We start from the raw sequence: 16,974 nt of genomic DNA, 5'->3' as shown, positions 1-16,974 counted from the left end.
TGATCTGACAATAACCCAAAAACATAGAACGAGCTCTGAGACGTGGGAACTCTGCTGACCGCAATCCCTAATCCTCTCCAAACCACACTAGAGGCAGCCGTGGATTGCGCCTAACGCTCCCTATGCAACTCGGCACAGCCTGAGAAACTAGCTAGCCTGAAGATAGAAAATAAGCCTACCTTGCCTCAGAGAAATACCCCAAAGGAAAAGGCAGCCCCCCACATATAATGACTGTGAGTTAAGATGAAAAGACAAACGTAGAGATGAAATAGATTTAGCAAAGTGAGGCCCGACTTTCTGAACAGAGCGAGGATAGGAAAGGTAACTTTGCGGTCAACACAAAACCCTACAAATAACCACGCAAAGGGGGCAAAAAGACCCTCCGTACCAAACTAACGGCACGGAGGTACACCCTCTGCGTCCCAGAGCTTCCAGCAAGCAACAAAAAAACAAAACAAGCAAGCTGGACAGAAAAAAACAGCAAACAAAATAGCAAAGAGAACTTAGCTATGCAGAGCAGCAGGCCACAGGAACGATCCAGGAGGAAACAGGTCCAATACTAGAACATTGACTGGAGGCCAGGATCAAAGCACTAGGTGGAGTTAAATAGAGCAGCACCTAACGACTTCACCACATCACCTGAGGAAGGAAACTCAGAAGCCGCAGTACCACTCTCCTCCACTAACGGAAGCTCACAGAGAGAATCAGCCGAAGTACCACTTGTGACCACAGGAGGGAGCTCTGCCACAGAATTCACAACAGTACCCCCCCCTTGAGGAGGGGTCACCGAACCCTCACCAGAGCCCCCAGGACGACCAGGATGAGCCATATGAAAGGCACGAACAAGATCGGGAGCATGGACATCAGAGGCAAAGACCCAGGAATTATCTTCCTGAGCATAACCCTTCCACTTAACCAGATACTGGAGTTTCCATCTTGAAACACGAGAATCCAAAATCTTCTCCACAATATACTCCCACTCCCCCTCCACCAAAACCGGGGCAGGAGGATCAACAGATGGAACCATAGGTGCCACGTATCTCCGCAACAATGACCTATGGAATACGTTATGAATGGAAAAAGAATCTGGAAGGGTCAGACGAAAAGACACAGGATTAAGAACCTCAGAAATCCTATACGGACCAATGAAACGAGGTTTAAACTTAGGAGAGGAAACCTTCATAGGAATATGACGAGAAGATAACCAAACCAAATCTCCAACACGAAGTCGGGGACCCACACAGCGTCTGCGATTAGCGAAACGTTGAGCCTTCTCCTGGGACAAGGTCAAATTGTCCACTACATGAGTCCAAATCTGCTGCAACCTGTCCACCACAGTATCCACACCAGGACAGTCCGAAGACTCAACCTGCCCTGAAGAGAAACGAGGATGGAACCCAGAGTTGCAGAAAAACGGCGAAACCAAGGTAGCCGAGCTGGCCCGATTATTAAGGGCGAACTCAGCCAAAGGCAAAAAGGACACCCAGTCATCCTGATCAGCAGAAACAAAGCATCTCAGATATGTTTCCAAGGTCTGATTGGTTCGTTCGGTCTGGCCATTAGTCTGAGGATGGAAAGCCGAGGAAAAAGACAAGTCAATGCCCATCCTAGCACAAAAGGCTCGCCAAAACCTCGAAACAAACTGGGAACCTCTGTCAGAAACGATATTCTCTGGAATGCCATGTAAACGAACCACATGCTGGAAGAACAATGGCACCAAATCAGAGGAGGAAGGTAATTTAGACAAGGGTACCAAATGGACCATCTTAGAGAAGCGATCACAAACCACCCAAATGACTGACATTTTTTGAGAGACGGGAAGATCTGAAATAAAATCCATAGAGATATGTGTCCAAGGCCTCTTCGGGACCGGCAAGGGCAAAAGCAACCCACTGGCACGAGAACAGCAGGGCTTAGCCCGAGCACAAATCCCACAGGACTGCACAAAAGAACGAACATCCCGCGACAGAGATAGTGGCTAGATCCTTTTGGTGGCTAACTCTCTGGTACCAAAGATTCCAGGATGACCAGCCAACACCGAACAATGAACCTCAGAGATAACTCTATTCGTCCACCTATCAGGGACAAACAGTTTCTCCGCTGGGCAACGATCAGGTTTATTAGCCTGAAATTTTTGCAGCACTCGCCGCAAATCAGGGGAGATGGCAGACACAATTACTCCCTCTTTGAGAATACCCGCCGGCTCAGATAAACCCGGAGAGTCGGGCACAAAACTCCTAGACAGAGCATCCGCCTTCACATTTTTAGAACCCGGAAGGTACGAAATCACAAAGTCAAAACGGGCAAAAAACAGCGACCAACGAGCCTGTCTAGGATTCAACCACTTGGCAGACTCGAGATAAGTCAAGTTCTTATGATCAGTCAAGACCACCACGCGATGCTTAGCTCCTTCAAGCCAATGACGCCACTCCTCGAATGCCCACTTCATGGCCAGCAACTCTCGATTGCCAACATCATAATTTCGCTCAGCAGGCGAAAATTTTCTGGAAAAGAAGGCGCATGGTTTCATCACCGAGCCATCAGAACTTCTCTGCGACAAAACAGCCCCTGCTCCAATCTCAGAAGCCTCAACCTCGACCTGGAATGGAAGCGAAACATCTGGTTGACACAACACAGGGGCAGAAGAAAAACGACGCTTCAACTCTTGAAAAGCTTCCACAGCAGCAGAAGACCAGTTGACCACATCAGCACCCTTCTTGGTCAAATCGGTCAATGGTTTAGCAATACTAGAAAAATTGCAGATGAAGCGACGATAAAAATTAGCAAAGCCCAGGAACTTTTGCAGACTTTTCAGAGATGTCGGCTGAGTCCAATCATGGATGGCTTGGACCTTAACAGGGTCCATCTCGATAGTAGAAGGGGAAAAGATGAACCCCAAAAATGAAACCTTCTGAACCCCAAAGAGACACTTTGATCCCTTCACAAACAAAGAATTAGCACGCAGGACCTGAAACACCGTTCTGACCTGCTTCACATGAGACTCCCAATCATCCGAGAAGATCAAAATGTCATCCAAGTACACAATCAGGAATTCATCCAGGTACTCTCGGAAGATGTCATGCATAAAGGACTGAAACACTGATGGAGCATTGGCAAGTCTGAATGGCATTACTAGATACTCAAAATGGCCCTCGGGCGTATTAAATGCAGTTTTCCATTCATCGCTTCGATTAATACGCACAAGATTATACGCACCACGAAGATCTATCTTGGTGAACCAACTAGCCCCCTTAATCCGAGCAAACAAATCAGATAACAACGGCAAGGGGTACTGAAATTTAACTGTGATCTTATTTAGAAGGCGGTAATCTATACAAGGTCTCAGCGAACCATCCTTCTTGGCCACAAAAAAGAACCCTGCTCTTAATGGCGACGATGACGGGCGAATATGCCCCTTCTCCAAGGACTCCTTCACGTAACTCCGCATAGCGGCGTGCTCAGGCACAGATAAATTAAACAGTCGACCCTTTGGGAATTTACTACCAGGAATCAAATCGATAGCACAATCACAATCCCTATGCGGAGGTAGGGTATCGGACTTAGGCTCATCAAATACATCCCGGTAATCAGACAAGAACTCTGGAACCTCAGAAGGGGTGGATGACGAAATAGACAGAAATGGGACATCACCATGTACCCCCTGACAACCCCAGCTGGACACAGACATGGATTTCCAATCTAATACTGGATTATGGACTTGTAGCCATGGCAACCCCAACACGACCACATCATGCAAATTATGCAACACCAGAAAGCGAATAACCTCCTGATGTGCAGGAGCCATGCACATGGTCAGCTGGGTCCAGTACTGAGGCTTATTCTTGGCCAAAGGCGTAGCATCAATTCCTCTCAATGGAATAGGACACTGCAAGGGCTCCAAGAAAAACCCACAACGCCTAGCATACTCCAAGTCCATCAAATTCAGGGCAGCGCCTGAATCCACAAATGCCATGACAGAATAAGATGACAAAGAGCAGATCAAGGTAACGGACAAAATAAATTTTGACTGTACCGTACCAATGGTGGCAGACCTAGCGAACCGCTTAGTGCGCTTAGGACAATCAGAGATAGCATGAGTGGAATCACCACAGTAGAAACACAGCCCATTCAGACGTCTGTGTTCTTGCCGTTCAACTCTGGTCAAAGTCCTATCGCACTGCATAGGCTCAGGTTTATGCTCAGATAATACCGCCAAATGGTGCACAGATTTACGCTTACGCAAGCGTCGACCGATCTGAATGGCCAAAGACATAGACTCATTCAGACCAGCAGGCATAGGAAATCCCACCATGACATCCTTAAGGGCTTCAGAGAGACCCTTTCTGAAAATAGCTGCGAGCGCACCTTCATTCCATTGAGTGAGTATGGACCACTTTCTAAATTTCTGACAATATACCTCTATCTCATCCTGACCCTGACACAGAGCCAGCAAATTTTTCTCTGCCTGATCCACTGAATTAGGCTCATCGTACAGCAATCCGATCGCCAGGAAAAACGCATCAATATTACTTAATGCAGGATCTCCTGGCGCAAGGGAAAATGCCCAGTCTTGAGGGTCGCCACGCAAAAAAGAAATAATAATTCTCACTTGTTGAACTGGGTCACCAGAGGAGCGAGGTTTCAAGGCCAGAAACAGTTTGCAATTATTTTTGAAATTCACAAACTTGGCTCTATCACCATAAAACAAATCAGGAATAGGAATTCTTGGTTCTAACATAGGCTTCTGAATCACCAAATCTTGAATTTTTTGTACATTTATAACGAGATTATCCATTGAAGAGCACAGACCCTGCATGTCCATGTCCACACCTGTGTCCTGAACCACCCAAATGTCTAAGGGAAAAAAAAGGCAAAACACAGTGCAAAGAAAAAAAAATGGTCTCAGAACTTCTTTTTTCCCTCTATTGGGAATCATTAGTACTTTGGGCCTCCAGTACTGTTATGATAAGGTAATTCAGTACCACAATGGACATAATAGTCAGAGCACATACAGTGATCTGACAATAACCCAAAAACATAGAACGAGCTCTGAGACGTGGGAACTCTGCTGACCGCAATCCCTAATCCTCTCCAACCACACTAGAGGCAGCCGTGGATTGCGCCTAACGCTCCCTATGCAACTCGGCACAGCCTGAGAAACTAGCTAGCCTGAAGATAGAAAATAAGCCTACTTTGCCTCAGAGAAATACCCCAAAGGAAAAGGCAGCCCCCCACATATAATGACTGTGAGTTAAGATGAAAAGACAAACGTAGAGATGAAATAGATTTAGCAAAGTGAGGCCCGACTTTCTGAACAGAGCGAGGATAGGAAAGGTAACTTTGCGGTCAACACAAAACCCTACAAATAACCACGCAAAGGGGGCAAAAAGACCCTCCGTACCGAACTAACGGCACGGAGGTACACCCTCTGCGTCCCAGAGCTTCCAGCAAGCAACAAAAAACAAAACAAGCAAGCTGGACAGAAAAAAAACAGCAAACAAAATAGCAAAGAGAACTTAGCTATGCAGAGCAGCAGGCCACAGGAACGATCCAGGAGGAAACAGGTCCAATACTAGAACATTGACTGGAGGCCAGGATCAAAGCACTAGGTGGAGTTAAATAGAGCAGCACCTAACGACTTCACCACATCACCTGAGGAAGGAAACTCAGAAGCCGCAGTACCACTCTCCTCCACTAACGGAAGCTCACAGAGAGAATCAGCCGAAGTACCACTTGTGACCACAGGAGGGAGCTCTGCCACAGAATTCACAACAGGCAGTCCCGGTACATTGGGCGTCGCAGTCCGGGGCCTCCCATCTTCTTACGATGACGTCTCTTCTTGTCTTCACGCTGCGGCTCCGGCGTACTTTGTCTGTCCTGTTGAGGGCAGAGCAAAGTACTGCAGTGTGCAGATGCTGGGAAAGGTCAGAGACGTCATCTGATGAAGTAAGGAGGCCCCGGACGGGGACCGCCCCTGGGTGAGTATAATCTAACCGCTTTTTCTCATCTTTTAGGATACATCGGGGGCTTATCTACAGCATTACAGAATGCTGTAGATAAGCCCCTGATGCCGGTGGGCTTAGCTCATCTTCGATTTTGGGAGTGACAGGTTCCCTTTAAATAAAAAAATATAAAAACATGTTTGCTATTTGCATACTCATACTAATCTGGGGAATCATATTTCCAGATCAGTTGTACTATATATTGAACATGGTAAATAAAAATAAAAAAACTATTGTGGAATTGTATTTTTGTTTGCTATTTCACCACACTTGGAATTTTTTCCCCATTTTTCAGTACAGTTTATGGCAGAATTAATGGGGTCATTCTAAAGTACAACTCATCCCCCAAAAGACAAGCCTTCATATGGCTGGAAAAATAAAAAAAATTATGGCTCTTGGAAGAAGAGAAGGGAAAAACAAAAAAAAAAAAAATTGCCCGGAGTTGAAGGGGTTATAATAATAATAATATAATTTTATTTCTATAGCGCCAACATATTCCGCAGCACTTTACATTATAGAGGGGACTTGTACAGCCAATAAAGGCATTACAGCATAAACAATAATTACATTAATCAACAGATACCAAGACTCTGAATGAGGGCCCTGCTCGCAAGCTTACAATCTATGAGGAAATAGGGCAGACACGAGAGGTGGAAGGTAACAATTGCTTTCATTGTGCGGACAAACCATAATGTAAAAAATCGGGTGTTCATGTAAAGCTGCATGAACCGGTTATCAACCCAAGTATGTAACAGTACAGACACAGAGGGCTATTAAATGCATAAAGTGTGCGAGAACATGATACAAGAAACCTGGTTATGGTAAAAATTTTGAATGGGCATCACCGGGAAAGTTAAATAGTGACGGAGCCAAATTTTTAAAATCTGACCAGTGTTACTTTATGTTATAATAACTCTGGAATGCTTCAACAAATCCTAGTGATTTTAAGACTGTTTTTTTCATGATACATAATGCTTTATGATAATGGTAAATTTAGGTCGATATGTTTTGTGTTTATTTATAAAAAATATCAGAAATTTGGCAAAAATGTTAAAAAAAATAGCAATTTTCAAACTTTTAATGATTATCCCTTTAATCCAGATAGTCATACCACAGCAAAACATTAATAAATAACATTTCCCACATGTCTGCTTTACATCAGCACCATTTGTAAAATGTTATTTTATTTTGTTGGCATTTTAGAAGGTTTAAAAATGTAGCAGCAATTTTTCATTTTTTCATGGAAATGTACAAAATGTATTTATTAAGGGACCTATCCAGTTTTGTAGTGACTTTAGGGGTCCTATATACAGTAGTGATACCATTTTAAAAACAGCATCCCCTGACATACAGGTCCTTCTCAAAAAATTAGCATATAGTGTAAAATTTAATTATTTACCATAATGTAATGATTACAATTAAACTTTCATATATTATAGATTCATTATCCACCAACTGAAATTTGTCAGGTCTTTTATTGTTTTAATACTGATGATTTTGGCATACAACTCCTGATAACCCAAAAAACCTGTCTCAATAAATTAGCATATCAAGAAAAGGTTCTCTAAACGACCTATTACCCTAATCTTCTGAATCAACTAATTAACTCTAAACACATGCAAAAGATACCTGAGGCTTTTATAAACTCCCTGCCTGGTTCATTACTCAAAACCCCCATCATGGGTAAGACTAGCGACCTGACAGATGTCAAGAAGGCCATCATTGACACCCTCAAGCAAGAGGGTAAGACCCAGAAAGAAATTTCTCAACAAATAGGCTGTTCCCAGAGTGCTGTATCAAGGCACCTCAATGGTAAGTCTGTTGGAAGGAAACAATGTGGCAGAAAACGCTGTACAACGAGAAGAGGAGACCGGACCCTGAGGAAGATTGTGGAGAAGGACCGATTCCAGACCTTGGGGAACCTGAGGAAGCAGTGGACTGAGTCTGGTGTGGAAACATCCAGAGCCACCGTGCACAGGCGTGTGCAGGAAATGGGCTACAGGTGCCGCATTCCCCAGGTAAAGCCACTTTTGAGCTACAGAGAAGCAGCACTGGACTGTTGCTAAGTGGTCCCAAGTACTTTTTTCTGATGAAAGCAAATTTTGCATGTCATTCGGAAATCAAGGTGCCAGAGTCTGGAGGAAGACTGGGGAGAAGGAAATGCCAAAATGCCTGAAGTCCAGTGTCAAGTACCCACAGTCAGTGATGGTGTGGGGTGCCATGTCAGCTGCTGGTGTTGGTCCACTGTGTTTCATCAAGGGCAGGGTCAATGCAGCTAGCTATCAGGAGATTTTGGAGCACTTCATGCTTCCATCGGCTGAAATGCTTTATGGAGATGAAGATTTCATTTTTCAGCACGACCTGGCACCTGCTCACAGTGCCAAAACCACTGGTAAATGGTTTACTGACCATGGTATTACTGTGCTCAATTGGCCTGCCAACTCTCCTGACCTGAACCCCATAGAGAATCTGTGGGATATTGTGAAGAGAAAGTTGAGAGACGCAAGACCCAACACTCTGGATGAGCTTAAGGCCGCTATTGAAGCATCCTGGGCCTCCATAACATCTCAGCAGTGTCACAGGCTGATTGCCTCCATGCCACGCCGCATTGAAGCAGTCATTTCTGCCAAAGGATTCCCGACCAAGTATTGAGTGCATAACTGAACATTATTATTTGATGGTTTTTTTGTTTGTTATTAAAAAACACTTTTATTTGATTGGATGGGTGAAATATGCTAATTTATTGAGACAGGTTTTTTGGGTTATCAGGAGTTGTATGCCAAAATCATCAGTATTAAAACAATAAAAGACCTGACAAATTTCAGTTGGTGGATAATGAATCTATAATATATGAAAGTTTAATTGTAATCATTACATTATGGTAAATAATGAAATTTAACACTATATGCTAATTTTTTGAGAAGGACCTGTACTGAAAACTGCTATCAGGTAGTTTATTAACCCTTCAGGTGATTTTCAGGAATTAATACAGAGTGGCATGGTAGGAATGAAAAAGTGTATTTTTACCATGTAAATTTCTCTAACTTTTGACCAGAACGCTGTAGGCGGCAGACTCTCTATTTGGCTTTGAAAGGCCATGGCAAACAACAGGAGCACACAATCATGATCTCAGGGTGCCGATGGGGATAAAGAGGAAGTCCCCACACTCTGTTAACCATATATACGATAGTCATAATTGACAGCAGCATCTAAGGGGTTAAACAGATCTGGACGGTGCCAAAACTGATCTGGCTGATGCCACAAGTTGTCAGCTATAGTGTACAGCTGACAGCTGCTGGATTGTTACCTGTATGGGGAGGCTATTCCTCTTATATCTCAGGTCAGTAAGAAGATGTATTGGCAGTCATTTATGGCTTAATGTGTTGAGATGGTCGGCCAGTCTGAAGAAACGCATTCTTAGGGCACGCTTAAAACTGTGGGTATTGGGGATTAATCTAAATTATCTGGGTAGTGCATTCAAAGAAATTGGCGCAGCACGTGAAAAGTCTTGGAGATGGGAGTGAATATAATATAAGACATATTTTCAGTTGTTTCACACTTTTTTGTTAAGTATATAATTCCACATGTGTTAATTCATAGTTTTGATAACTTCAGTGTGAATTTACAATTTTCATAGTCATGAAAATAGAGAACAATCTTTAAATGAGAAGGTGTATCCAAACTTTTGTACTGTACATTGATAATTGTTATGTTTTATTGTTCTGAACACATTCCACTATGCAACGAATACAAATTTGCAACTAGAATATTTCATTCAAAGATATCTAGGATGTGGTATTTTAGTGTATAATGCACTCTATATAGTCCTTGATAGAATATAATGCAGCCTCACAGAGTATAATGCAGCCCCAAAAAGTATAATGCAGCCTCCATAGAGTTTAATGTAGTCCCATAGAGTATAATGCATCCTCAGTATAATTCAGCCCCATAGAGTATAACGCAGCCTCATATATTATAATGCACACCCCATACTACTCCAGTATTATGGCCACCACGTACTGATTTAAAAATACCGTAAATAAATACAATGCTCACCTCTCCCCATTCCCCCGCTTATCCGGTCTCTCCAGCGGGTCTTCTCAGCAGTTCCACTGCTTGGCACAGCTTAGCATGCGATGAAGTGACGTCATTGCACCCTCTGCTTTATAAGCAGAGGGGGAATGATGGGAGAGGGTCACCTGATGCTTTCTCCTCCATCATTGATTTCAACTGTACAGTTGAATGCGTAATCCGAGTGGAGGGGGAGGGGGGGGGAGCAGAGTCGTTCCTGCACTGAGCTCTCCTGACTCTTGGGCCCCATAGCGGCCACATGGTATGCCAGCCCTGTTGGTATCCGGTGGTGATTAAGGAGACTGAGTAATTTCTCCACATTTGTTTCCACAGCTGAAAGTGTTAATGAAAATGGAATAAAATACTACAGTGATTTGATCAATGTTCTTCTTCAAAATAACATTACTCCAGTAGTCACCCTATATCACTGGGACTTGCCACAGGTAAGACAGTACGGCACTCTTGTGTTGTCAGTATGACTTTTCTTTTTTTTTTTTATATAAATTATCCAAAAACAGTAAAGACAAATTATTTTCTGGACAAACTTAAAAATGACTCATGTAGGTGATATATGTGTTTATGAGCACCATGTAGTAATGTAATTGTGTTGCTTGCAACAGGATGCTAGGACTACGTTCCCACGATGAGATTTTAGTGAGTCTTGATGTTGCAGATTTTCTGCACAATTTCTGCACCTATTAAAGCACTACTCCAGCGTGTTTTTTTTATTGCACTGCTGGAGTGGTGCTTTAAATGTAATTCCCCTACCCCTGGTCATATACTCACCTGCTGCCCCCTTGTTTTCTTGCGTCGTAACCATCAGTCTCCGGTGAAAAGTGACATACCTGTAGCTCCTGTGTTTCATGGAGCGGTGCGGAGGTCACTTTACAATACAAGTCTATAAGAACCTCGTTCTGGCTCACAGACTTGTATTGAGAGCTTGTGATGTACCTTCTGAATTCCGGCCACTCAGAAGCTGCGCTCACAAGATGGTGCTGCGGAACCGGAGCGGTGCTGAAAAACGGTGAAGACACCAGTTGGTGAGTATATGGCCAGGGTTAGGGGGTTTAAATACAAAGCGCCACTCCAGACCTGAAAAAAACAACTCTGCTGGAGTGGTGCTTTCAGTAAATTAGGTTACTTGAATTTTTTCATTGTGTTTTTTAGCTTATTTTTTTTTTACATGTGTTTTTATTCCTCCAGTTTTTGTTTATTTTTTGGTATGTCGCATTCTAAATAAAACTGCTTTGTTTTGGTTTTGACAAAACTTCATATGCTGAATTACATATGTTTTTTTATCATTGGATTTTCCGCAACTAATGCAATTCTATGGGGAAAATCTGCACATAAAACTCAGTGTACTTGCAAGAGAAATTGACATGTTGTGGATTGGCACCGCAGGTCAGTTTACACTGAGTAGTAAAAAAAAAAAATGCCCGTTAGGCCCAAGATTTCTATAAACCTCATCCACTTTGCTGGAACTAAGGCCAGTCTCACACGTCCAGATAATTCCGGTACCGGAAAAATCGGTACCGGAATTATCCGTGTCCTTGTGCTCACGTGGGACATCAGTGTGGCACACGTGCGGCATCCGTGTGCCGACCGGGTACCACACGCACCGTGCAGGAGACAGCGCTACAGTTAAGCGCTGTCCCCTGCATCTGGTGCTGAAGCCACCATTCATTTCTTCTCTCCAGCAGCGTTCACTGGAGAGAAGATAAGAAAAATCTTTTTTTTGTGTTTAAAAAAAAGATCCCTGTCCCCAACCCCCTCCCACCTCCTGTGGGACTTTAATGGGTCCATGTAATACGTGCGCTACCATGAACACTGATATGTCTCCGTGTTTTTTTAAACGGACACACGGTCCGTGAAAACACGCTGACATGTGCAGAGACACATTGATTTTAATGTGTCTACGTGAGTCAGTGTCTCCGGTACGTGAGGAAACTGTCACCTCACATACCGGAGCCACTGATGTGTGAAACCGGCCTAAGACACAGCATTTTGGACACGGGGAAAATATGCAGCATCAAAAACTCACCACACACTCATCATCGGCACACAGCCTAAATGAACAGTTAAATTAGTATTAGGTCATATTGCTATTTTTTTTACTGCTGTTTTTTCTGCAGGTGTCTGCACCAAAATTTTTAATAGCAATCTGCTATGTTTATTGCGTATTTGCATTTTTCCTTTTTTTGAGTGTTTGGCTTTTGTAAGCTACTTTCCCACAATGAGATTTTGGTGAGTTTTTGATTAAGTAAAATAGGTTACTTTAATTTTTTTAAAAATATGCAACATAAAAAAAATCAACAAAAACAGATCATGGGAACATAGCCTTATGCTTTTTTTTAGTGCAGAACTGCTCAGATTCTGCACTTAATGCAATTACATTTATACATGCATTTGTTTAGGTTTTGAATAGAAGCCTATGGGTAAAAAACACACACACACACAAAAAAAACATTTTAAAACCATCTTTAAAGCACAGTGGGCATGTCTTTTTATGAAATCACATGCACTTTTCTTGAGCTGACAATCAAAGCAATTTTTCTGGACAAAAAAGCAGCATTTTTTGCTATATGAGAGCATGACCTAAGCTTTATGTTTTTTTACCTAATAAATAGCACAAAAGGGGACAATTTTGTTATGTAGGGGGTACAAAAGAGAAAAAATGGCTTACTGCCAGATTCTAGAGATTGTCCTCGGCACTGACAATTTGTATCATTGTTATAATAATGACATATACTGTATGTTGTATAAGCATCTACCATCTGAGCATGATTTATTTACATCTGTAAATGGCAAATGTTACAAGGTTGTGACAATTAGTATCTTCTATTTGATCTGTTAGACCCTGCAGGAGAAGTTCAGTGGCTGGCAAAACATCACCATGATCACTTACTTTAATGATTATGCTAACTTGTGCTTCGAGAAATTTGGTGATCGAGTGAAATATTGGATCACATTCAGCAATCCCTGGGTGAGTAACGGCTCTATAAAATAAGAACAGCAATGGTTGCATAGATATAGGGATGACTGCAGTTGCAATTGGCCCACTAATACTGGGGGCTCACGGGCTCCCTGTTATGATCTGGTGGCCTAGGAGCAGCATGAGACGGACTCTGGAGAAGGTGGTCCCCATACTGACCGCAAACCCTGAACCTAGCAGTGCAACTAGAAGTAGCCGTGGGGGGTACCTAACACTCCCTAGACCCCTCGACACAGCCTAAGATCTAACTTCCCCTAAAGACAGAAACAGGAAACCTATCTTGCCTCAGAGAAAATCCCCAAAGAATAGATAGCCCCCCACAAATATTGACTGTGAGAGGAGAGGGAAATAACATACGCAGATATGAAATCAGATTTTAGCATAGGAGGCCATACTAGCTAAAAAGAAAGAATAGAACAGAGTACTATGCGGTCAGTATTAAAACACTAGAAAATATCCACCACAGAAAATACAAATCACCACATCTGACTAAAGACATGGAGGGTATATCTGCATCTCCAGAGACACAGCCTGGCTGCAAAAAAACCCTTCACAGACAAAGCTGGACAAGGCAAAAACGTAAATATGCACAGAACTATAAGGTCCACAGCAGGTGGACAGCAAAAACAAAGCCAGGACTTATCTTTGTAGAAAAGCACAGCAAACTGGAGAGACCAGCAGGGAAGTGAATCCTCCAAAAACAATGGACAACTGGCAGGGACTAAAGAGTCCTGCAAAGCTATATACCCCAGTCAGTTTTGCAATTAGTAGATACACCTGTCCAATCCTGCAGTCCAGACACAACTGCATTACCCTCTACAACCACCGGAGGGAGCCCAAAAGCTGAATTCACAACAGTACCCCCCCTTGAGGAGGGGTCACCGAACCCTCACCAGAGCCCCTAGGCCGATCAGGTTGAGCCCGATGAAAGGTACGAACCAAATCAGCGGCATGGACATCAGAGGCAGAAACCCAAGAATTATCCTCCTGGCCATAACCCTTCTATTTGACAAGGTACTGAAGCTTCCGCCTCGAAAAACGAGAATCCAAAATCTTCTCAACAACATATTCCAACTCCCCATCGACCAACACAAGGGCCAGAGGATCAACAGAGGGAACAACGGGCTCCACATATTTCCGCAACAAAGATCTATGGAAGACATTATGAATAGCAAAAGAAGCCGGAAGCGCCAGGCGAAAGGACACCGGATTAATAATCTCAGAAATCCTATAAGGACCAATAAATCGAGGCTTAAACTTAGGGGAAGAAACCTTCATAGGAACATGACGGGAAGATAACCAAACCAGATCCCCAACCCGAAGCCGGGAACTAACACACCGACGACGGTTAGCAAAACGTTGAGCCGCCTCCTGAGACAGCACCAAATTGTCCACCACATGAGCCCAAATCTGCTGCAACCTGTCGACCACAGAATCCACACCAGGAAGGTCAGAAGGCTCAACCTGCCCAGAAGAAAAACGAGGATGAAAACCAAAATTACAAAAAAAAAGGCGAAACCAAAGTAGCCGAACTAGCCCGATTATTAAGGGCAAACTCGGCCAATGGCAAAAAAGCCACCCAATCATCCTGATCAGCAGACACAAAGCATCTCAAATAGGTCTCCAAGGTCTGATTAGTTCGCTCAGTCTGGCCATTTGTCTGAGGATGAAATGCAGAAGAAAAAGACAAATCAATGCCCAGCTTGGCACAAAAGGCCCGCCAAAACCTAGAAACAAACTGGGAACCTCTGTCGGACACAATATTCTCCGGAATACCATGCAAACGTACCACATGCTGAAAAAACAACGGAACCAAATCAGAAGAAGAAGGCAATTTAGGCAAAGGCACCAAATGAACCATCTTAGAAAATCGGTCACAGACAACCCAGATAACCAACATTCTTTGGGAAACAGGAAGATCAGAAATAAAATCCATAGAAATATGTGTCCAGGGCCTCTCGGGGACCGGTAATGGCAAAAGCAACCCACTAGCGCCGGAACAGCAAGGCTTAGCCCGCGCACAAATCCCACAGGACTGCACAAAAGAACGCACATCCCGCGACAAAGAAGGCCACCAAAAGGACCTACCAACCAAATCTCTGGTACCAAAAATCCCAGGATGACCAGCCAACACAGAACAATGAACCTCAGAAATCACTTTACTAGTCCATCTATCAGGAACAAACAGTTTCCCCACTGGACAGCGGTCAGGTTTATTAGCCTGAAATTCCTGAAGAACCCGTCGTAAATCAGGGGAGATGGCAGAAAGAATCACCCCTTCCTTCAGAATGCCGACCGGCTCAAGAACCCCAGGAGAATCAGGAAAAAAACTCCTAGAGAGGGCATCCGCCTTAACATTCTTAGTACCAGGAATGTACGAGACCACTAAATCAAAACGGGAGAAAAACAGGGACCATCGAGCCGGTCTAGGTTTCAGCCGTTTGGCAGACTCGAGGTAAATCAGATTCTTATGATCGGTCAGGACCACAATACGGTGCTTGGCCCCCTCAAGCCAATGTCGCCACTCCTCAAATGCCCACTTCATAGCCAACAACTCCCGATTGCCGACATCATAATTGCGTTCCGCAGGTGAAAACTTCCGAGAAAAGAAGGCACACGGTTTCATCAAAGAACCATCAGAATTCCTCTGAGACAAAACGGCCCCTGCCCCAATCTCAGACGCGTCAACCTCAACCTGAAATGGAAGAGAAACATCTGGCTGACGCAACACAGGGGCAGAAGTAAATCGGCGTTTAAGCTCCTGAAAGACAGAAACAGCCGCGGAGGACCAATTCGTCACATCAGCGCCTTTCTTTGTCAAATCGGTCAGAGGTTTAACCACACTGGAGAAGTTGGCAATGAAACGACGATAAAAATTAGCAAAACCCAAGAATTTCTGAAGGCTCTTCACAGATGTGGGCTGAATCCAATCATGAATGGCCTGAACCTTAACCGGATCCATTTCTATAGATGAGGAAGAAAAAATGAAACCCAAAAAAGAAACCTTCTGCACTCCAAAGAGGCGCTTTGACCCCTTCACAAATAAAGCATTATAACGGAGGATCTGAAATACCATCCTGACCTGTTTCACATGAGACTCCCAATCATTGGAAAAAATCAAAATATCATCCAAATATACAACCATGAATTTATCAAGATAACTCCGAAAGATATCATGCATGAAGGATTGGAACACAGATGGGGCATTAGAGAGTCCGAATGGCATCACAAGGTATTCAAAATGGCCTTCGGGCGTATTAAATGCAGTTTTCCATTCGTCACCCTGCTTAATACGAATAAGATTATATGCCCCTCGAAGGTCAATCTTAGTAAACCAGCTAGCCCCCTTAATCCTAGCAAACAAATCAGTAAGCAAAGGCAAAGGGTATTGAAATTTGACCGTGATCTTATTCAAGAGGCGATAATCAATACAGGGTCTCAAGGAGCCATCCTTCTTGGCAACAAAAAAGAACCCCGCTCCCAACGGTGAAGAAGATGGCCGAATATGCCCCTTCTCCAAAGACTCCTTAATATAGCTCCGCATGGCGGCATGTTCTGGCACAGACAGGTTGAAAAGTCGGCCCTTAGGGAACTTACAACCTGGAATCAAGTCAATAGCACAATCACAGTCCCTATGCGGTGGAAGGGAACTGGATTTGGGCTCATCGAATACATCCTGGAAGTCTGACAAAAACTCAGGAATTTCAGAAGAGGGGGAAGAGGAAATTGACATCAAAGGAACATGATCATGAACCCCCTGACAACCCCAACTAGTCACAGACATGGATTTCCAATCTAACACCGGATTATGTAGCTGCAACCATGGAAAACCCAGCACAATATCATGATGCAAATTATGCAACACCAGAAAACGACAATCTTCCTGATGGGCTGGCGCCATGCGCATGG

General features: G+C 43.6%; 1 protein-coding gene across 3 annotated transcripts in view; it reads left to right on the top strand.

Moving 5' to 3' along the window:
- Positions 1–16,974, top strand: part of LCTL (lactase like) — a 48,517-nt gene that overhangs the window by 12,641 nt on the left and 18,902 nt on the right. For all 3 annotated transcript variants that reach the window (XM_069766402.1, XM_069766403.1, XM_069766404.1), the window contains 2 exons: positions 10,407–10,516; positions 12,928–13,056. In XM_069766402.1, coding sequence (XP_069622503.1) covers positions 10,407–10,516; positions 12,928–13,056 — 239 coding nt within the window. The remainder of the gene's footprint in view (positions 1–10,406; positions 10,517–12,927; positions 13,057–16,974) is intronic.

Source organism: Ranitomeya imitator, chromosome 4 (genome assembly GCF_032444005.1).
Source record: "Ranitomeya imitator isolate aRanImi1 chromosome 4, aRanImi1.pri, whole genome shotgun sequence".
Lineage (NCBI taxonomy): Eukaryota > Metazoa > Chordata > Amphibia > Anura > Dendrobatidae > Ranitomeya > Ranitomeya imitator.
The sequence above is the reverse complement of the archived record's forward strand: the minus strand, read 5'-3'. Positions and strand labels throughout refer to the sequence as shown.